We start from the raw sequence: 23,805 nt of genomic DNA on the forward strand, positions 1-23,805 counted from the left end.
ACACTATGAAGAGATCAAACATAAGAACTCAGGGCATAGTAGGAAAAGAAATTCACTCCAAAGGCATGACAGGTATTTTCAACAAAACCAAAGAAGAAAACTTCCCAAGTAGGGAAAGTGATGCCAACGCAGATACTGGAAGCCTATAGAATGTCAAACAGACAAAATCAGGAAAGAACCTCTCACCGTCATAGAATAATTTAACTACAAAACACACAAACCAAAGAAAAGAAAATAAAAGCAGTAAGAGAGAAAAATCAAGTTACATACAAAGGCAAGTCCATCAGGATAACAGCAGATTAATCAACATAAACTTTAAAAGCCAAAAGGGCTTGGAATGATGTATTCCAACTTCTGAACAATAACAGCTGTCAACCAAGATTGCTTTATCCTGCAAAGCTATCCATCCAAATAAATGGAGAAGGACAGTCTACAACAAAAGCAGGCTAAAGGAATATATGCAGACTAAACCAGCTCTACGGAAAATACTTGAAAGGATCCTACATGCTGAAGAGAAAGAAAAGCACACATATAAGGAACCTGAGAAAAATAAATCATGCTCAACTACTAGTTAATACAAGAGAGCAAAGGTAAAACCAGAAGAACTACAAACAAGAAAAATGGCAAAAATAAATGTACACCTTCCAATAATAACTCTAAATATCAACAGCCTCAACACCCCATCCAAAAGACACAGGTTTGCAGACTGGGTTAAAAAGCAGGAGCCACTCACAGCGATCCTCCTACTTCTGCCTCCCGAGTGCTGGGATTAAAGGTATGCGCCACCACGCCTGGCTTATAAATAAATTTTTTTCTAAATAAAAATTTTAAAAGAAAGGGGAAAAAAAAAAAGCAGGATCCTTCTGTTTATTGCCTCCAAGAAGTTCACTCTTCCACAAAAGAAGAACAGTATCTTGGGGTAAAAGGATAGATGGAAAACAGTGTTTCAAGCAAATGGGCCTAGAAAACAAACAGGGATCACTATCCTAATATCTGACAGGGTAGACTTCAGAACAACATTAGTTAGGAAAGACAAGGAAGGTCAATTTATATTGATCAAAGAAACACTCCAACAGGAGGACATTCCAACCCTAAACATATATGCACCTAACATGAGGGCTCCCCACTTCAACAAACACTATTAGAACTAAGGTCACAGCTAATGCTAAACATAGCTGTAATGGGTGACTTCAACACCCCACTCTTATCAATTGATAGGTCATCCTGGCAAAAAATAAACAGAGATACATCTGGAATATATGAGATCACAGAGAAAATGGACTTAAGAGATATATACAGGACATTTCATCCAAATGCTGCAGAATACACAAAAAAAACAAGATTGATAAACCCTTAAAAAGTCTGACCAAAACAGAGAAGAGACAAAAATTAATAAAATTAGAGGGGAAAAAGGCACCATTACAAAAGATACCAGAGAAATTCAGAAAATCATAGGAGCATATCTTAACATATACTCTCCTAAGTAAGAAAATCTGAAAGAAATACATGATTTCCTTCATTTATGTGACCTACCAAAATTAAATCAAGATAACACACCTATAACTAGCATGGAGAACAAAACAGTTATAAAAAAAATCTCCCAACTTAAAAAAGCACAGGCCCAGATGGATTCACAGGTGAATTTTACCAGACTTTCATGGAAGAACTAACACCAATGCTTCTCAAACTCTTCCATAAACTAGAAAAGGAAGGAATTCTATCAAACTCCATCTATGAAGCCAGCATCACCCTGATACCAAAACCAGACAAAGACAGAAAAAAAATTACAGACCAATCTCCTTCATGAACACAGATGTAAAAATTCTCAACAAAACATTGATAAACAAAATACAAGAATATACCAGAAAGATCATTCACTCCAACCAAGTAGGCTTTATTCCAGAAAGACAGGGATAGTTCAACATATGCAAATCGATAAATGTAATACACTGTATAATGGACTGATGGACAAAAACAACATGATCATCTCTTAGATGCAGGGAAAGCAGTTGACAAAATCCAACATCCCTATATAGTAAAAAGTCCTACAGAAACTGTGAATAGAAGGAATATATCTCAACATAATAAAGGCTATTTATGACAAACCTACAGGCAACATAATACTAAATGGGAAAAACCTGAAGCTTTTCCACTAAAATCAGGAATGAGACAGGGTGTCCACTGTCCCCACTGTTATTTAATATAGTACTGGAAGTCTTAGCTATAGCAATAAGGCAAGAGGCACTCATAAAATGGATACAAACTGGAAAAGAAGAGGTCAAGTTATCGTTAGTTGTGGATGATATGATTCTATACATAAAGGACCCTAAAGACTCTACCAGCAAACTTACTTATAGTAATGTAGCAGGATACAAAATAAATACACAGAAATCAGTAGCCTTCCTATATGCTAACAACAAACATGCTGAGGATGGTATCAGGGGATCACTCCTATTCACAATTACATCAAAAGAAAATAGCGTGCCTTGGAATAAACCTAACCAAAGAAGTAAAGGCTCTCGACAATGAAAACTTTAAAACACTCAAGACAGAAATTGCAGAAGACACTAGGAAATGGAACATCCCATGTTCTTAGATTGTAAAAACCAATTTCATGAAAACGTCAATCTTACCAAAAGCAATCTACATATTTAATGCAATCCCCATAGAAATTCCAATGGCATTCTTCACAGAAATAGAAAAAACAATCTTAAAATTTATTTGGAAGCACAAAAAAATCTTGACTATCTGAAACAATTTTGAGCAACAAAAACAAGTCTGGTAATAAGACCATACCTGATTTTAACCTATTCTACAGAGCCATAGTTACAAAAACACCTTGGTACTGGCACAAAAGCAGACACATGGATCAATGTAACAGAACAGAGGACCCAGATGTAAGTCCTGGCAGCTACAGCCACCTGCTCTTTGACAAAAATGTCAAAAATACTTATTGGAAAAAAGAGAACCCCTTCAACATATGATGCTGGGAAAACTGACTATGTATCTGTAGAAAACTGAAAATAGATCCTTATCTCTCTCTATGCACAAGAATTGAATTAAGTCTTAGGCTGGGTGTGTTAGCACATGCCTTTAAGCCCAGCACTCAGGAGGCAAAGGTAGGAGGATCGCCATGAGTTCGAGGCCATCCTGAAACTACATAGTTAATTCCAGGTATGCCTGAGAAAGATTTTAAAAGAATGATTGTAAATATGTTCAAAGAAGTTAGAGAACAAATCAAAGGAGTCAAAGAGGAACTTAAAGAGGAAATCAAAGGAATCAAAGAAGATGCAGGACACCAATTTCATGAAATAAAGAAGGCAATACAAGACATAAATAAGGAAATAGAAATAATAAAGGCCAACAAAGAGAAAGACAAACTTATAGAAAAGTATGAGTGGGAATTTCAAGATATTTGGGACACTATGAAAAGATCAAATATTAGAATTCAGGGCATAGTAGAAAGTATCAAGTATTTTCTACAGAAAATACTTGATAGAATCCTCCATGCTGAAGAAAAGGAAAAGCACACATATAAGGAACCTAGAAAAAACAAGCAATACTCAAATACTTGTTAAAAGAGCACAGGTAGAACCGGAACCATAAAATTATCAGTGCCAGAGATATGATGATACCTTCCAGTGAGTTGTTAGCCAGGGAGGTACCTGATACCCCCAAAACATTATAGGCCATTGCTGAGGCTCTTGGTTTCCCACCAGGAATAGATGCTAAGATACTATTGCTAAAGACTCCACACTTGGGCTGCAAGGTCACTGAGAAATCCTACTGAAGCTGAGTTGAAACCCTCCTCCATGTAGACACGCTGACAGAAAACTGGAAAAAGCTACAGTGCATCAATTCATTAGAAGAGAGAGAAGTCACCACTGGAAATAAACAACAGTGGACACTGCAAGCCTTAAGTTTGGCCAGCTAGGCCAAATGAGACAACTGGTGCATTAGTGGCATGTCTGTTATGGGGAAAACCAACCATTCTCTAATTAGACTGGAGGCCCACTCCATGGGAGGGAATCCATGCCTGACACTGGAAACCTATGACATGGGAAGTCATGAGCTCTAGGTATGTAACATCTGCTTGTACCTGGCTCAATGTATATATTATGCTCACCAAACTGCCTGGTAAGTGCTTCTCTTAATGTTAATACCCATATATTAATGCTACTCTCACTTTTGGTTAGAGAAGCTTCTCTTTTCAGACGGCAGTGACTTGGGATGACTCAGAAGGCACCATGGTACTGAGAAGAAGTGACAGAGGAGTGCTCAGCACTGAAACATCTCCATCACATTTTCCATGGCTCAGAGTCCATTGTGGAAGAGGCGGCAGAAAGAATGTAAGAGCCAAAGGAAGAGTAGGACTCCGTACAACACACTCCTCCAGGTACAAAATGGCCCAGATATCCATGACCTCACAGTACCTGACACTACTTACACAAGACCATCACAACAGGAGGAAAAGATGATGCCATCAAAATAAAAGAGAGGGGGAACAGGTATGATGAAAAGTGGAGTAAGTGGGGGAGAGGGAGGGAATTACCATATTTGATTGTCTCTAATTATGGAAGTTGTCAATAAAAAAAAATTCCAGGGGCTGGAGAGATGGCTTGGTGGTTCAGCGCTTGCCTGTGAAGCCTAAGGACCCCAGTTTGAGGCTCGATTCCCCAGGACCCATGTTAGCCAGATGCACAAGGGGGCACATGCATCTGGAGTTTGTTTGCAGTGGCTGGATGCCCTGGCATGCCCATTCTCTCCCTCTCCCTCTCTCTCTCAAATAAATAAAAAAATTAAAAATATTTTTAAACATTTTTTCAGAAAAAAGGTCTCTAATATAAACAACATAAACCATTACTTGGAACATTTCACTAGAGTAAATACTCCTATAAGACTATAAGTCTATAGCTAATGGTGCTATAAACCTATACATAGTTAAGGAGATAAATTATGTTGTTTTTAAATCACAATTTTATGTATTATTTTTGGTTATTAGAGAGAGAATGGGCATACCAGGGCCTCTAGCTACTCAAAGCAAATTCCAGATGCATGGACCACCATGTGTACCTGGTTTATATGAGTTCTGGGGAAGTGAACCTGGGCCCTTAAGTTTTGCAGGTAAGCACCTTAACCACTAAGCAATCACTCTGGCCCCTTAGGTCATAAACTTTTTAAATACTCAAAACAAATTATAGAATTTATCTGCCTACTCACGGAATAATTCTGCAAAGCTAAGAGTACTCATTACCAAGATCACATTCCTGATGGAAGACTGGAGATGAGATATATGGTAGAGTATCATCAACCATTATCACATTCCTGGATGGAAGACTACAGATGATTTATATGGTAGAATATTATCCAGTCAATCAAATCTATGCTTGTGAAACCTGTCATCGTATTGTAACATAAGCACCTCCTCATGTTAAGAATCAGGTATTGGTTCTCAACCTAGGGGGATTTTGCCTTCAAGAGGACACCCGCAATGTCTGAAGAATCTTTGGTGGCCACACGTGGTGGAGGGGGGTACACTACTGGCACTTCTTGGAGACAGGCCAGTGAACAGAACAGTCCTCCATGACAAGGAAGTATCCTGCCTAAAATTCAGTAGAGCCAGTGTTAAGAAACCTGATGCAAAAAACAAAAATACAAAATTGTATAAATAAGGAGTTAGAGAGATGGCTCAGCACTTAAAACACCTTGCTTGTAAAGCCTGACAGCCTGGATCCAAGTCCCCACTACCCACAAAAAGCCAAAATGCACAAAGTGATGCATGTGTCTGGAGTTCATTTACAGTGGCAGGATGTACTGGCATACCCATACTCACTCAGTCTCTGTCTCTCTGAAACAAAAATATTGTTCATGAGCTGGGCATGATGGTTATACTCCTTTAATCCCAGCACTCAGGGGGCAGAGATAGGAAGATCACCATGAGTTGGAGGGCAGCTTGAGACTACATAGTGAATTCCAGGTCAGCCTGGGCTACAGAGAAATCCTAGTGTGCAAAATAAATAAATAATAAAATTATATAAGTAAAATTACAGCAATATGTATAGAAAACAAAACAAAGTAAGTATCTTTCTAAATCCTAAAATAATGATTACCTCTTTTTTCGAGGTAGGGTCTCACTTTAATCCCAAGTGCTAGGATTAAAGGCATGCATCACCATACGTGGATAATAGTAATTATCTTTAGGTAGTAAGATTATGATTGGCTTCTTTTAAATTATTTTCAGGAATTATCAAATCCTGAGAAATAACAACACTTTCCACCTATGAGGGCTTACCTAACATGAACATGGCCCTGACTTCTAGCCTCAGCACTGTAGGACAACTGAACATGGTCCTACAATAAAAAGCAACCTGAAATTAAGGGAGGATCTGTTTTTCATTTCTATAATATATAATTTTTATTTCTGGTTATATAAACAAATGCTAAGAGGAGAAACAAAACTTTCCCATCCACATACCACAATAGATAAAAGAACAGTTAAATGAAAAACAAAAAGTAGAAATTTTCAACTTTGTGATAGTTTTGTAGCATTTATGTCTGGTACAGTTAAAAATCACATTCAGGTCACAAACTTAAAAACAAAAGTACGGCTCCATTATAAAAAATATATACTGTATCCCATTTGAAATGAAAACCCAGGTGGGGCTGCTTTTGGTGTGGATCAGTTGGTTTTTCTGTTCCCAGAGCTTGCCCCTATCTCCAGATAGGACCATTACCCACTGATGTGGTGTGAACCCCACAACTCAGAACCCAAATTCCCACTTTATAGGTTAACACTGCTTTTTAAAGACTGATGATTAAACATGTGAAAATACTTCAGACAGCCACTGTTAAAAAAAAAAAAAAAAAAAACCCACGCACATATACTCCCCGAACAACACAAGCTCCCCCTCCCCAACTTATTTTTACAGGAGAATTATTGTTCAGGTAAGAAATTCTCAGTATTGGCTTTAGCCCCTCCCTCATGCATGCAGAGCCACTGACTTTCAGGGATGTGGCAACATTCAAGGCAAGACCTGTTATCCAGCTCAGCTTTCTCCTGTCCTCCCCATCACCTTGAGCTGGATCAGGAGTTAAGACATCCAAAATGCCTTAAGGGAAGGTTTCTGTTCTTATTGTTTGTCTGTCTTTGGAGACAGGGTACAACTCTGTAGCCTAGGCTGGCCAGCAAGCTGTGACAACCCTCCTCTCCTTGATCACAAGTGCTAGGAATCCAGATGTGAGGTACACTTGTTAATATGTACCTGGGCATAGTAGATTGCTCTAAGTCAGGACCCACCTGGGCAATCTGTTATTTTAAATAACCTAAACCTCTGCAATATCTCGATCACACCTTCTAAGGCTCAGGATCTAATGTGGAAGAGGTGGCAGAAAGAATGTAAGAGCCGAAGGAAGGGTACGACTCCTTATAATGTGCTCCCTCTAGACATACAATGGCCTGGATAACCATGACCTCATGGTGCCTGACACTACCTACACAAGACCATCATAACAGGAGGAAAAGATCATGACATCAAAAGTAAAGGAGAGACTGATTGAGATGGGGAGGGGGTATGATAGAGGATGGAGTTTCAAAGGGGCAAGTGGGGGGAGGGAGGGTATCGTCATGGGGTATTTTTTTTAATCATGGAAGTAGTTCATAAAATTTTTTTTTTAAATGGGCTATGGAAATAAATAGAGTTCTCAAAAGAAGAAATACGAATGGCGTATAAGCATCTAAAAAATGTTCTACATCCCTAGTCATCTGGGAAATGCAAATTAAAACTACGTTGAGATTCCATCTCATTCCTATCAGACTGGCTACCATCATGAAAACAAATGACCATAAATGCTGGCGAGGATGTGGAAAAAGGGGAACCCTTCTACACTGCTGGTGGGAATGCAATCTGGTCCAGCCATTGTGGAAATCAGTGTGGAGGTTCCTACGACAGCTAAAAATTGATCTACCATATGACCCAGCTATAGCACTCCTAGGCATATATCCTAAGGACTCATCTCATTTCCCTAGAAATAATGCTCTACCATGTTTATTGCTGCTCAATTCACAATAGCTGGGAAATGGAACCAGCCTAGATGTCCCTCAACTGATGAGTAGATAATGAAGATATGGCACATTTATACAATTTATACAGCAGTAAAGAAAAATGAAGTTATGAAATTTGCAGGAAAATGGATGGATCTGGAAAGGATTATACTAAGTGAGGTAACCCAGGCCCAGAAAGCCAAGCGTCGCATGTTCTCCCTCATATGTGGATCCTAGCTACAGATGACTGGGCTTCTGTGTGAGAAGGAAAAATCTCAGTAGCAGAGGCCAGTAAGCTAGAAAAGAGATATAAAGGGAAGAGAAAGGAAGGAAGGGGGGTACTTAATAGGATAGTATTGTATATATGTAAGCAGAAGAATAGATTAATGGTGGGTGAAAAGGCCCAAAATGAGGTCTGAGGAAGAAATTGAGTAAAGGAAAGGTAGAGGGACAGCTAATCAAAATCTAAGAGGATATAAATAAAACATATGTAATCCTACTTTTTTGGACAATGGAACACTCAGGAGCTGTAGATTGTTGCTAGAAAATTTTCAGTGCCAGGGATGGGATATCTTCCAGTGAGTTTTTGGCCAGGGAGGTCCCTGATGCCCCCAAAACATTATAGGCCATTGCCAAGGCCCTTGGTTTTCCACCAGGAATAGATGGTAAGACCCTATTGCTGAAGACTCCACATACTTGGGCTGCAAGGCCACTGAGAAATCTTGCTGGAACTGAGCTGGTAACCTCCTCCATCTCCAGCTGGAAGAAGCCATTCTGCATGCAGTTCAACGGGAGAAAGAGAAATCACCAGAGAAGATACTCATCAGTGGACACTGCAAGCCTTATAATTGGCCAGCCAGGCCAAATGAGCCAATGGGTGCAATAGTGGCACATCTGTTATAGGGGAAACCAACTGCCCTCTAATTGGACTGGAGGCCTGCTCCATTGGAGGGAATACATCCCTGATACTGAAAACTTAAAACAGGGGTAGTCATAAGCCCTAGGGGTGTAACGTCTGCTGTTGTCTGGCCAAATGTATTTACTATGCTTAAGAAATTGCCCAGTAAGCACTTCTGTTAATGTTCACACTCTTATATTAATGCTACTCTCACTTTTGGTTGAGAATCTTCTCTTTTCAGATGGCAGTGACCTTGGGACGACTCAGAAGGTATCATGGTGATGGAAAGAAATGACCACAGTGCTCAGTACTGCAGTATCTATATCACACCTTCCAAGGCTCAGGGTCTAATCCAGAAGATATGGCGGAAAGAATGTAAGACCCAAAGGAAGGACAGGACTCCATATAACATGCTCCCTCCAGACACAAAATGGCCTGGATATCCATGGCCTCACAGTGCCTGATACTACCTGCACAAAACCACCATAAGAGGAGGAAACGATCAAGACATCAAAAGTAAAAGAGAGACTGATTGAGATGGGTAGGAGGTATGATGGAGAGTGGAGTTTTTATAATCATGGAAGTTGTTAATAAAAAAATTTTTTAATTTTTAAAAAGAAACTGGCAAGTTGCAATTATATCACTGATTTTTCCTCCTGTGGCATATAACACATACACAGGGCTGGAGAGATGGCTTAGCGGTTAATCACTTGCCTATGAAACCTAAAGACCCTGGTTCAAGGCTCGATTCCCCAGGACCCACGTTAGCCAGATGCACAAGGGGTACAAGCGTCTGGAGTTCGTTTGCAGTGGCTGGAGGTCCTGGTGCACCAATTCCCCACACCCCTGCCTCTTTCTCTCTCTCTCGCTCTCAAGTAAATAAATTAAAATTAAAATTTTTTAAAAAAACATACACATAAGATAGTAAAAGCTATCAAAAAATTTAAAAGCTATGGAAAAGAAACCTGCAAGCTGGCAGTGATGAGTAGTTGTTGTCACTTGATGGGGTACAACTCTGGGCTTGGTTAACTGAGGAGGGAAAACCAACCCCTAAATGCAGTAGCACCACCCTATGGGCCGGTGTCCAGAACTAAATAAAAAGAATGAAGAAAGCAAGCTCAACACCTCCACTCATCCCTCTTGCTTCCCGACTGTAGGCTCTGTGTGACCAGCTGCCACATGGTCCTCCTGCCATGAAGGACTTGTACTCTCTTCAACTGTGACCCAAAATAAATCCTTTCATCTTTAAGTTGCTTTCATCAGCATTTGTTACAACAAGAAGAAAAGCATATGATTCAGGAGCCAAACAATAAAGAGGCTGATTCAAAGCACTTCATAGGAGATCCCAGCACAGTCCTGAGGACACAGCACAGGGCAGTCAGCACAATCCTCAGAATCCCCACTAACATACCCCTGTGGAGAAAGTAAACCACAGATAGCCTTACTTCCCCTGCTCTGGTTAAGGGGGTCTAGAAACTGCAGCTGGGAAGAAAGGGGACTAAAGGGAAATGAGCCATGGGGCTGTGCCTCTAGGGGGTGGCGAGACTGGGGATTAGAGGGCTATCCCAAATTTAAGGACTGAGAAATGACCTGAGGCCTAGAATATAGCCTCCACAGTCAACAAAAAGCAGTGGTTGTACTTATCTCACCTCCCACCATTCCCTCCAGCTACAGAAAACTGGCTAGAACTTGTTTCAGAGTCAGCTGAAAGAAGATCAAGAAATCACCCACACTGGGCAGATCTACTTAAAATGAGAAAGTCAAAAACAAACAGCTTAGCATCTACATTAAACACTGGGTACAAATAAAGTAACATAAAAGGCATAAACAAGTTTATTGCACAAACTGTACAGAAAGGAGAATGTCATTCTTTTGTATTCTAGTGAGACATGAAGGGTTTTTTGTTGGTTTATTTTTGTGGTTCTAGAGATTGAACCTGGGGGCCTCCTGCACGATAGGCAAGCACTCTTATACTCAGCTATATCTCCAGCCCTTTTGTTGTTGGTTGTTGTTTGTTTTTTGTTCGGTTTGGTTTATTTGAGGCAGTCTCACTCTAGCCCAGGCTAACCTGGAACTCTGTTACCCTAGACTGGCTCTCTCCCTACCTCAGCTTCCCCAGTGCTGAGATTAAAGGTGTGCACCTTCCCCATAAACTTCTGTGTTCTGAATGCCAGGTCCTCAGCTGGTGGCAATTTGGGAATTGGATCTTCCTAGAGGTGAGGTATTGTTGGGGGGTGGGCTTATGAGTGTTATAGACAGCTGCCCCTTGCCAACATTTGTCACACTCTCCTGTTGCTATTGTCCATTTGATGTTTGCCACGAGATGATGTCTACCCTTTGCTCATGCCATCATTTTCCTCTACAACCATGGAGCTTCCCCTCCAGTCTGTAAGCTAAAACAAACCCTTTTTTCCACAAGCTGCTCTTCATTGGGTGTCTTCTGCCAGCAGTGTGAACCTGACTGCAGCAACCACCATGCCCAGCTCCTAACCCTCTATTTAATAGTATTTTGACACATGATCTCAACTAAGTTGCCTAGGCTGGCCTAGAATGATGTACTCTGTAGCCCAGGAACTTTTGACCCTCCTGCCTTAGCCTCCAGAGTAGGTGGGGTTAAAGGTTTGTGACATTCTTTTACTGGTGTCATGTCAAATGCCAAACTATTTACCATCTGGAACTTTACAAGCAAGTGTGCGGGGTCCTGTATTAAAGGACTCAGGGTGACCTGGGTGTGGTGGCACATACCTTTTACCCCAGAACTTGGGAGGCAGAGGTAGGAGGATCACCGTGAATTCGAGGCCACCCTAAAAATACAGAGTGAATTCCAGATTAGCCTGGGCTACAGCAAGATCCTACCCTGAAAACCCAAAGAATATATTAAAAAAAAAAAAAAAAAAGACTCAGGGATTTTCAAATGACAGTTCTCTTAAGTCAATTAATAAATTCAAAGCAACCCAAATCATAATCCCAGTGGATTTTCATGTAAAACTGATTCTATCTGAAAATATCAAGGACCTAGGATAGGTGCTTTCTTATAAGTAGCCAAGTTGCTGGGCTTGTACTGATTAGGACTTACTATGAAGTTATAGTTATCAGAACAACACAGTTACTGTAACATGGACACACAGACCAAGACAGCAGAACACAGGAAGAATCATGCTGACAGGATAAAACTGATTTTCAACCAAGATTCCAAGATAATTCACTAGGGAAAGTTTTTTGTTGTTACTGCTGTGTCTTAATTTGCAAGCAGACAGAGGGAATGGGTGTGGCAGGGTCTTTGCCACTTCAAACAAATTCCACATCTACTCACACGTTTGTACATCTTGCTTTACATAGGTACTGGGGAATCAAACTCAGGCCAACCCAGGCCAGCCTATTGTAAGGTCATGAAGATTTTTCTTTATGACCTTAAAATAGGCAAAATGTCCTAGTTAGTCCAGGCATGGTAACACACTCTTGTCATCAGCACTCAGGAGGCTAAGCAGGAAGATTCCAAGTTAAAGACCCCGGGCTGTAGAGATGGCTTGGCGGTTAAGGCACTTGCCTGCTGTGCTGGTTTGATTCAGGTGTCCCCCATAAACTTAGGTGTTCTGAATGCTAGGTTCCCAGCTGATGGAGATTTGGGAATTAACGCCTCCTGGAGGCAGCATATTGTTAGGGGCGGGCTTGTGTATGTTATAGCCAGTTTTCCCCTGCCAGTGTTTGGCAAGCTCTCCTGTTGCTGTTGTCCACCTGATGTAGGTGAGGAAGTGATGTCCACCCTCTGCTCATGCCATCATTTTCCCTGCTATCATGGAGCTTTCCCTTGAACCTGTAAGCCAAAATAAACCCTCTTTTCCCACAATCTACTCTTGGTCAGGTGATTTCTACCAGCAATGAGAACCTGACTGCAACACCTGTGAAGCCTAAGGACCTAGGTTCAATCTCTCTCCAGATCCTACATAAGCCAGACACACAAAGATGAGGCAAGCACAAGTTCTCACATGCCCACTAGGTGGCACAAGTGTCTGGAGTTCGACTTCAGTGGCTGAGGTCCACGAATTCTCTCTCCTTCCCCCTCCCTTCTCTATCGGTAAAAAAAAAAGTTAAGGGCCAGAGAGATGGCTTAGCAGCTAAGGCGTTTGCCTGCAAAGCAAAAGGACCCAGGATCAATTCCCCAGCACCCATATTAGCCAGATGCACACGGTGGCATGTGTCTGGAGTTCGTTTGCAGTGGCTGGAGGCCCTGTAGCTAGAGGCCCTGGCACACCCATTCTCTCTCTCTCTCCCTCTTTCTGTCAAATAAATAAATATTTTTTTAAAAAGTTAAAGGCCTATCTAGGATACACAGCAAGAGTCTCATGAGTAAAAAATAACAGTAATAATTACCATTGAAAATTATGTTTCATGGTGGTGTACATCTTTAATCCCAGCATTCAGGAGGCAGAGGTAAGAGGATCACTGTGAGTTCGAGGCCAGCCTGGGACCACAGAGTGGGCTAGAGTGAGCAAGCACTAAAAAAAGTACTTATAATATCATACAAAGATGAGCACATACTTATGATACAAATAGCAACCCCACTCCTAGGTATGCGCCCTAGATGAAAGCGCTGTCCACGGTAAGACTTCTACACCCGTGCCCACAACAACATTGCTATAGTCAAGATTTGGAAACCAGACACATGTAGGAAAATTATGATATATGACCAAGCACTACTCAAAATTAAGAACTACTAACATAATGACAATAGGAATGAATCTCAAAACCCTATAAAGTCAGATGTTTAAAGCTAATACTGTATGATTCCATTCATAAGAAATTCTAGAAAAAAACAAAGTGACAGAAAGTAGATCAATGCTTGACTAGGACTGGGTCCTGACACTGACTAAGAAAAGTTACAGGAACCATGTAAGGGATAAGAGAAATGTTCTTGTGGGCACATATTTGTCAATTTTTTCAAAATGTACAGTTAAAAAGTGGGTGCAGCCAGTTGGCGCACGCCTTTAATCCCAGCACTTGGGAGGCAGAGGTAGGAGGATCACTATGAGTTTGAAGCAAGCCTGATACTACATAATGAATTCCAGGTCAGCCTGGGCTACAGCTAGACTCAACCTCAAAAAAAATAAAAAAAAAATCAATGGTATATTTTACTTTCTACATATACCTCCATGACATCTGAAAATTTCTTGGTTTTGCTTTGTTTTTTTTGAGAAAGAGGCAGAGAGAGAATGAATGGGCACACTAGGGCCTCCAGCCACTACAAACAAACTCCAAACACGTGTGCCACCTTGTGCATCTGGCTTACGAGGGTCTTGGAGAATCGAACCTGGGTCTTTCAGCTTCGCAAGCAAATGCCTTCTAAGCCATCTCTCCAGCCCTTTTCTTGTTTTGCTTTATCCCAGGCTGACCTGGAATTCCATGAGGTCTCAGGGTGGCCTCATACAGCAATCCTCCACCTCTGCCTCCCAAAGTGCTAAGATTAAAGCCATGTGCCACCATACCTTGTGAAATCTGATTTTTCAGTAAAGGGAAATTTTCAAAATATTAAAACCAGATAGTAAAAACAGAAATAATTGTTCTGTTTTTCCTTGTATGTTCTGTATTAAAAAAACAACTATCCACCATCCAAAACAAAATTAAACCAGTAGTAAAAGCACTTTAATAATCTGTTCATTTCATGGCCCGGATATCCATGACCTCACAGTGTCTGACACTACCTACATAAGACCATCATAACAGGAGGAAAAGATCATGACATCAAAATAAACGAGAGACTGATTGATAGGGGGAGGGGATATGATGGAGAGTAGAGTTTCAAACGGGAAAGTGGGGGGAGGGAGGACATTACCATGGGATATTGTTTACAATCATGGAAGTTATTAGTAATAATAATAATAATAATAATCGGATGCTTCTCACAAAAAAATAATAATAATCTGTTCATTTCATATTCAAAGAAAATATTTAGGCAGGAAAGATGGCTCAACAGTTAAGGTGCTTGCCTGCTAAACCTAGTGACCTGAGTTCGATTCCCCAGTACCCACATGAGCCAGATGCACAGAGTGTCACATGTGTCTGGAGTTCCTTTGCAGTGGCTGGAGGCCCTGGCATGCTCTCATGCTCTTGCTCTCTCTCTCTCAAATAAACAAATAAATAAAATATTTTTGAAGTACCTCTATTAATACAATGTCTGTGTTTTTTTAATATATTTTTTAAATTTATTTGAGAGAGTGTAAATGAGGCAGATGAGAGAGAGACAGAATGGGTACACCAGGGCTTCTAGCCACTGCAAACAAACTACAGATGCATGTGCCACCTTGTACATCTGGCTTACGTGGGTCCTGTGGAGTTGAACCTGGGTCCTTAGGCTTCATAGGCAAGTGTCTTAACAAGCCATCTTTCCAGGCCAATGTCTATGTATTTATATATTAGGTAAAAACTTAATTTAAAAAGAGACACTTTTTTTTCTTTTTTTTTGGTTTTTCGGAGGTAGGGTCTTACTCTAGCCAAGGCTGACTTAGAATTCACTCTGTAGTCTCAGGGTGGTCTTGAACTCACAGCAATCCTCCTACCTCTACCTCCTGAGTGCTGGGATTAAAGGCATGCGCGACCACGCCCAAGAAACAGCCACTTTTAATTTTTTTTTAATTTACTTATTTGAGAGCGACAGACAGAGAGAAAGAGGCGCAGAGAGAGAGAGAGGATGGGCGCGCCAGGGCCTCCAGCCACTGTAAACCAACTCCAGACGTATGCGCCCTCTTGTGCATCTGCCTAACATGGGTCCTGGGGAACTGAGCCTTGAGCCGGGGTCCTTAGGCTTCACAGGCAAGCGCTCAACCACTAAGCCATCTCTCCAGCCCCAAGAGCCACTTTTAAGCTTTATTTTTTATTTTTATTTATTTGCAAGCAGATAGATACAGAGAAGAGAGACAAAAAGAAAAAAGAGAACAGACGTGCCATGGCCTCCAGCCACTGCAAGCAAATGCCAGATGCATCTGGCTTTATGTAGGTACTAGGGAATCAAACCCAGGTCATTAGGTTTTGCAGGCAAGCACCTTATCTGCTGAGCTATCTCTCCAGAACTCTGTATTTTACTAATTTTTAAACAGAGTATATCTTAGAACTCTGAAGATTTGGACAATATTTAAACCATGCTATTTATAATATCACAGGCAAACTAGAAAACATTATATATTTTTTTCAAGTTACTTATTTGTGTTTTATTTTATTGATTTATTTGAGAGAGAGAAGGAGATAGAGAATGGGTGCACCAGGCCTCAGCCACTGCAAACAAACTCCAGATGCATGCACCACCTTGTGCATCTGGCTTACATAGCTACTAAGGAATCGAACTTAGGTCCTTGGGCTTTGCAAGCAAGCACCTTACCTGCTATCTCTCCAGCCCTATTTTTTTTTAAGTACTGTACTTTTTTGTTTGTTTGTTTTTCAAGGCAGGGTCTCACTCTGATCCGGGCTGACCTGGAATTCACTATGTAGTCTCAGGGTGGTCTCGAACTCACAACAATCCTATCTCTGCCTTCCAAGTGCTGAAATTAAAGGCATGCATCACCATGCCCGGCTTTAAGTATTGTACCTTTATTTATTTATTTGAGAGAGAAAATGGGTACCCTAGGGCCTCTTGCCAATGCAAGCAAACACCATGTAATCTGGCTTATGTGGGTTCTAGAGAATTGAACCTAAGTCCTTAGGCTTTACAAGCTATCACCTTAACCACTAAGCCATCTCTCCAGCCCCAAGTTACTTTTTTTAAAATTTTTTATTTATTTTTGATTTATTTATTTGAGAGCAACAGACAGAGACAGAAAGGCAGAGAGAGAGAGAGAGACAATGGGTGTGCCAGGGCCTCCAGCCGCTGCAAAGGAACTCCAGATGCATGAGGCCCCTTGTGCATCCGGCTAACATGGGTCCTGGGGAATCGAGCCCCAAACTGGGGTCCTCAGGCTTCACAGGCAAGTGCTTAACCGCAAAGCCTTCTCTCCAGCCCCCAAGTTACTTTTATATATGGAAATCTGTGTTAAATCAGTAACAAAAAAATGTTTCTCAAGAAAAATATGGGGGCTGGAAAGATGGCTTAGCGATTAAGCACTTGCCTGTGAAGCCTAAGGACCCCGGTTCAAGGCTCGATTTCCCAGGACCCACATTAGCCAGATGCACAGGGCGCGCACACGTCTGGAGTTCATTTGCAGTGGCTAGAGGCCCTGGCGTGCCCATTCTCTCTCTCTATCTCCCTCTTCTCTCTCTGTCTGTTGCTCTCAAATAAATACAGAAATTTTTTAAAAAAAGAAAAATATGGGCAAAGACATTACTAAAAACTAACAGAGCCAGACGTGGCGGCATACACCTTTAAAAACAGCAGTGGGGAGTCTGAGGTAGGAGGATCACTATGAGTTTGAGGGCAGCCTGGAACTACAGAGTAAATTCCAGGTCAGCTTGGGCTGGAGTGAGAACCTACCTGGAGGTGGAGGGTATATCTAACAGGAAGACTGGGGAGATGACTTAGTGGTCAAAGGTGTATGCCTGCAAAGCCTGCCAGCCCAAAGTTCAATTCCCCATTTCTCACATAAAGCCAAATGCACAAAATGGTGCCTGCATCTAGAGTTTGTTTTGTTTGCAGCAGTGAGAAGCCCTGGCACACCAATACTCTCTCAAATAAAAACACACTAATAAGAAGAAATGTTCAAACTTACTAGTAAATCAAAAAAAACAACAACAAGATAATCAAAATAATAATATAGTTTAAACAGAACAGCACTGTTCAGCTAATTGACAGACTTTAGCAGTAGAACACTTGACTAGCATGCACAAGGCCCAAGGTTTGATCTTTAAACTCCAATAATAAAATAAAATACAAAGTCAAATAAAAAATGCTCACTATATTTCAGTGAATTATTTTACCTCAAATAAAGTTTCAAATTTTTACTAATCAAGACCTTAGACCAATAATACAGACAGTATTATGGTTACATACCTGACAACATACTAGGAAAATGAAGAGTGTTATAGCAGTCCATAGTACCTTCTCTCTAAACTGAATCTGTATAACAAAAAACAAAGAATGATCAACCCAAACCAAGACATACCAAATTTAAAGGGAAAATCCACATTAAAGCATTACCAACAGTTCTCACGACAGCATGCTCCTATTATTAATTCTAGCTAAAAGAAACAACTGAACTTCTCAAATTTAAGTCTCCACTTTTTGAAAAGTAATTTAAATACAGCCATATCTTGTATATATTACAAAAAAGTAAATGGAACTCAAGAGGGCATCACGCCAAACACAGATCCAATACACACGTGTCAGGTAATATTACAGCATGCAAACCTAGAAGCCTGTAATAATAAGCAGGCTTATAATTTTATACAGGCAATCCTAGGATATTTCATTAACTATGAAAGACCATAGTTTCTTTGGATGCCTTACATATAACTGGAATGACTATCTTTACCATCTCAAATCATTAAAAATGAAACATGCTTCTAAATAGTATACTTAACAAAGATTTTATCTATCTCTATTTTCTTATTCCTATTAATTTCATGAGAAATTGAAAATACAGAAGAGAATAGCCTGGGAACTGGCCAGTTTGGGATTAACATGGAATTTAAATAGTTTAGTTTGCAAAATGCACAAGAATTGTAGAGTGATTTGAATATAAACTTATAAATACATTTTTGAACAGCAAAATTTCTCAAACGTTAAGTCTCTACTTTTTGAAAAGTAACTTAAATACAGACATGTTTCCTATATTTCATGAATTTGATGTTTCAAATTAGTAAGAATTTATACTTCCAATGAATGAACCAATAAATGGGAGATACATACTTGCATAATTGCCATTCATGTGTGTAAAAATAACTGGTTGTATCAAAACCTACCAGCAGACTGGGCATTCACAGGTCAGTCAGATCATTCACAAGTGCCACACACAACCTGTACCTCAGGAATTAGGAAGCATCATCAAAGACGGAGCATATCTTAACTAACACAAGGGCACTTGTCTTGAAATACTGAAACTTACAGAGTAAAACTTCCGAAAGCATGTGAAACCTGTCTAGAGTTAGTAAGTTTCAGTCACTTTGTGCCTCTTGCAAGTAAGATAGTAACAATTATTTCTTGAATTGCAACCAGAAATAGCTGAGGAAAGGAAATCAAGTCATTCCAATACTTTTTGTATTACTAAGTATTATACTTACTTTCCTTTCGGGTTTCTGAATTTCTGGTAGAACTGCACAGAAAGGTTTGATAACTTCTAAAAATTTGACTGTAAGAAAATAAAAAGTTTTAAAATGTATCTTTTTACAGAACCAAATACAAATTTTCTTTAAAGATCAATTTATCCCTTCCTCTAAAATTAATTAATCACAATAATTTCCACTTCAAATGAGTTATATAAATGTTCAAGAGACAAAACCCAAATGTTTTGAGGGCTATTAAGTAGAAGAAAGTCATCAAATAATTATCTACAGCTTTGCTTCCTCATGTGTAAGTCCAACCCTCTTCTTTTTATTAATGCATATGCATGTGGGGGGAGGGTACATGTGTGGGCACCTGTGGAGGCCAGAGGACAACCACCTATGTCATTCAGGACGATCATCTACTTTACTGTTTCCAGGAAGGGTCTCTCATTGGTTTAGAGCTCACCAAGCAAGCTAAACTGGCTGGCTGGTGAGCCTTAGGGATCCTCCTGCCCCAACCTCCCCAGCACTGGGATTACAAATACTTTACTGAGTGAGCTGTCTCCCAGGCCCCAGTCCTTTTTCTAGAAAAAGTTACTCAGACATCACTATACCAACAATGAGAACAAACATGGGAGGCAGACAATGTACTGTGAAAGAAAACAGAAATATAAACCTGGCACAAGCCTTTAATCCCAGTACTGGGGAGGCAGAGGCAGAAGGATCACCATGAGTTCAAGGCCACTCTGAAACTACAGAGACTATATAGTGAATTCCAGGTCAGCCTGGGCTAGAGTGAAACCCTACTTCAAAAAGAGAGAGAGCAAAAAGAGAGAGAGCGAGAGATAAAAGTAGAATAGGAAAATATGCCTTCTCCATGTAAGTATAGCAGGAAATAGGCTTAATCTGAAAAACTGACTTATGCCACTTAAAAAAGATATCAAAATTCACTATGTGAGAAAAATCAGAGAATGGTCTCTTAATGATAACTTTTTTCTTTTTTAAACATCTTTACTTGAGAAAGAGAGAGAGAGAATATGAATTGGTATGCCAGGGCCTCTTGCCACTACAAAAAAAATTCCAGATGCACATGTGCACCACTTTGTGCACTTGGTTCTAGGTGGGCACTGGGGACTAGAATCCAGGCTGTCAGGCTTTGGAGGTTACAAGCATCTTAACTGCCAAGCCATCTCTCCAGCCCTTAATGATAATTTTTTAAAGTCTACAATCTCTACTTCATTTCAGCACACCATATCTCACTACCAAGTCATCTTCCCAAGTAACCACTGCAAACGTTCAAGAATTGCCTCAGAAAATGACAATTTATTTCATTAGAAAGCACTGCTTGCCCAGACTTTTAATACTTTATTTATTTATTTATTTTGGTTTTCTGAGGTAGGGTCTCACTCTACCTCAGGCTGACCTGGAATTCACTATGTAGTCTCAGGGTGGCCTCGGACTCATGGCCATCCTCCTACCTCTGCCACCTGAGTGCTGGGATTAAAAAGGTGTGGGGGGGGGGGGAGGAAATAAAGGTGTGTGCCACCACACCCGGCTTATTTAATTAATTTATTTATTTATTGAGAGACAGAGACAAATAATGGGCACTCTAGGCCCTCCAGCCACTGGAACTCCAGACACATGCACCACCTTTTGCATCTGCCTTACGTGGATACTGGGGAATCAAACCTGAGTCCTTAGGCTATGCAGGCAAGCACCTTAAATACTAAGCCATCTCTCCCCCAGACTATTTTTATAGTACATAAAAGTAAGGTTGGGCATGGTGGAACATGCCTTTATCCAAGCACCTGGGAGGCTGAGGTAGAAGGATCTCCATAAGTTCAAGGCCAGCCTAAAGCTACAGAGTGAGTTCCAGGTCAGCACCGGTTGGCATGAGACCCTGCCTCAAAAAAAAAGTAAGATAAACCAAGGTTCTATTTAAGGTTGGGCAATCTTCTGACATGTCAAGTCCTGCTAGTGAACTGGACAGTGAGTATGACAACTTTTTAAGCTTCCCCCGAAGAATCTGTAATGTAGAGGAATACGAGCTATAGCTATTTGGTAGCATCTTCATACACACACTGGATTCTGTATATTAGCATCCTGGAATTGCTTTAAAGGTGGCATGAGTAGGAGCTGGAGAGATGGCTTAGCAGTAAAGGGGCATGCCTGCAGAGCCTAAGAACCCCAGTTGAATTCTCCAAGTCCTACTTAAGCCACATGCACATGGCTGCGCATGCATCTGGAGTTCGTTACATCCATTCTCTCTCTCCCCCTCTTTCTCTCTCTAAAATAAATAAATATAAAATCATTAAAGCTAGCATGAGTAATATAAAAGTGGTCTAGAATATCTTTTAGTTTTGTTTACTGTTTTGGGGCTCCAACCCTGAGATCACTGCACACTAGTCAAGCACTTCTACCACTCTACAGCTGAGACGCACCCCCAGCACTATACCATTAATTTCTTTTTTTAAATTTTTTTGTTCATTTTTTATTTATTTATTTGAGAGTGACAGAGAGAGAGAAAGAGACAGAGAGAGAGAGAGATTAAGAACGGGCACGCCAGGGCTTCCAGCCACTGCAAACGAACTCCAGATGAATGCGCCCCCTTGTGCATCTGGCTAACGTGGGCTCTGGGGAACCGAGCCTCGAACCGGGGTCCTTAGGTTTCACAGGCAAGCTCTTAACCACTAAGCCATCTCTCCAGCCCACATTCATTTCTTAATTCTCAAAATAGGACTGGCCAAATAGGATATGGCCAAAGAGTTGAAGACGCTTGCAAAGCCTGACCACTGGGAGTTTGACTCCTCAGTACCCACATAAAGTCAGATGCATAAAGCAGCACATGCATCTGGAGTTCATTTGTAGTGGCTAGAGGCCTGGTGTCCCATTCCTTCTTTCATTCATTCTCTCTCTGTGTTTGCAAATAAACAACAAATATATTTTTAAACAATTCTTTAATATTTTATTTTTATTTATTTATTTAAGAGAGGGGAAGAGGCAGAGTGGCAAAGAGAAAGAGAGAGAATGAGAGAGAATATGGGCGCACGAGGGCTTCCAGCCAGACGCATGCATCACCTTGTGCACTTTATGTGGGTATTGGGGAATCGAACTGAGGTCCTTTGGTGGCAGACAAGGCCTTAACCGCTAAGCCATCTCTCCAGCCCCTTAAACAATTCTTAAGATGATGGCAGCCACTACTGTCTAGTAGTTTCACAGACAAATGTTTGTTACCTAAATACCATTTGGGACTATTTGGAAAGTAAATCTGAACTATGAAAATATTAACCTGCAATGCAAAACAATGATCAGTCACATCAGGGCACTTCCTAGAATCTCTTTATCCTTTTTCCTTCCTCAAGCCAAGCACCTATTCTCCCTTTCTGGGTATTTTATGATTATTTCTGTATTGGCATGAGCATTCAAACAAAACTTGCCTGCCACCTGTCTATGTATCCGTAGGTTGCAGAATCCTACGCCATCACAGGTAAATTCACAGCCAGGGGTTCGGCTAACTTCCTTTCTAATTTCCCCCCAACGTCCACGAGTTGGCCAATGGGTGCGCAGATTAGACACGCGGGCACCCTATCGTCCAACCAAGAGGCGAGCAGCTAGGTAATCTCTAGGCGAAGATGCGTGCGGTCCACCGCGGTCGGGCAGGACCCTCGGCGGATCCCGCCACTCCAGGCCTCACCCTCGCGGCGCACACAGCCCTGCGGCTTCGGTGAACGCTACGGAATGCCTACGGTGGACGGCTGAAGGAACGTGCCCGGCTACCCACGGCATTCTCCTAAACACATGCTATGGCATCGCCTTTTTTTTTTTTTTTTAATTAGGGAGACAGACATCGCAACACACCAAGGAAGGGTGGCGATTCCGGAATACAACTACGGGCTTCCCAGTAGGTTCTAGAAAAATTACAAGTGGCCCCGGCTTTGACCGGGCCCGGGCCCTGACCCCTCCCCGCCCCCGCCAATCCAAGGGTCTCCCCTTCGCCACGCGCGCTCGCCGCCACCCGGGAAGCGCACAGCCGGGGCCTTGGGTCCCCCTGCGCCCGGCAGCGGCGCCGCAAGGCCTCGGCCGGCGGCGGGAGCCCCGGGGACAGGCCCGGCGAGGACCGCGCAGCCCCGGCCCGCGGGCAGCAGCAGCCCCACTGCCCAGGGTGCACTCACTGCCCATGGCGGCGGCTGACGAGGCCCGGCCGGGCACCGCGTCCTAGCGCTGCCTCCGCTGCCCTCGCCGGCTCCGGACACGCCGCGGCCGGCCCCACGCAAGCCCCGCCCCGGGTCACGTGACGCGCGGCGCCGGCCCCGCCCCCAGGCCCGGCTCCTGCCGTTGGCCGGCCGCCGCCGCGTTGCCATGGTCACCGCCGGCCGCCTGGGGGCGGGGCCCGGGGGCGGGGCTTCGTGCCGGCCGTCTCCGGGGTTGGGGGTGTACGCTGGCCGGACCACTGTGAGCCTCCGTAAGGTGGTAGCAGCCCGGGCTTTCTTTTTTCGGAGGTTTCCTAGATCGGGGTACCTGCTGAGGCTGAGCCACCGGAACCAACCTTTGAATTTTGCCCCATCCTGCTGAAATGCCATAGGGATCTGTAAAGATCTGTGACCCGTGGTATAGTTGCAGCTTATGACGCTGCTCCCCCCTGACTACCTTCTCCATCTCCTCCTGCTGTCCAGGAGTTTCCTGA

At 41.9% G+C, this 23,805-nt stretch overlaps 1 protein-coding gene across 2 annotated transcripts in view; it reads right to left on the bottom strand.

Moving 5' to 3' along the window:
* Sec61a2 (SEC61 translocon subunit alpha 2) overlaps window positions 1-23,380 on the bottom strand; it is a 56,271-nt gene extending 32,891 nt beyond the window's left edge. For both annotated transcript variants that reach the window (XM_045135381.1, XM_045135382.1), the window contains exons 1-3: window positions 23,294-23,380; window positions 19,140-19,207; window positions 17,911-17,976 (exon numbers count right to left, since the gene is read on the bottom strand). In XM_045135381.1, the coding sequence (XP_044991316.1) occupies window positions 17,911-17,976; window positions 19,140-19,207; window positions 23,294-23,300 (141 nt within the window). In that variant the 5' untranslated portion in view covers window positions 23,301-23,380. The remainder of the gene's footprint in view (window positions 1-17,910; window positions 17,977-19,139; window positions 19,208-23,293) is intronic.
* Window positions 23,381-23,805: the final 425 nt, after the last annotated feature.

The sequence above is a fragment of the Jaculus jaculus genome, chromosome 15 (assembly GCF_020740685.1).
Source record: "Jaculus jaculus isolate mJacJac1 chromosome 15, mJacJac1.mat.Y.cur, whole genome shotgun sequence".
NCBI classification, from domain to species: domain Eukaryota; kingdom Metazoa; phylum Chordata; class Mammalia; order Rodentia; family Dipodidae; genus Jaculus; species Jaculus jaculus.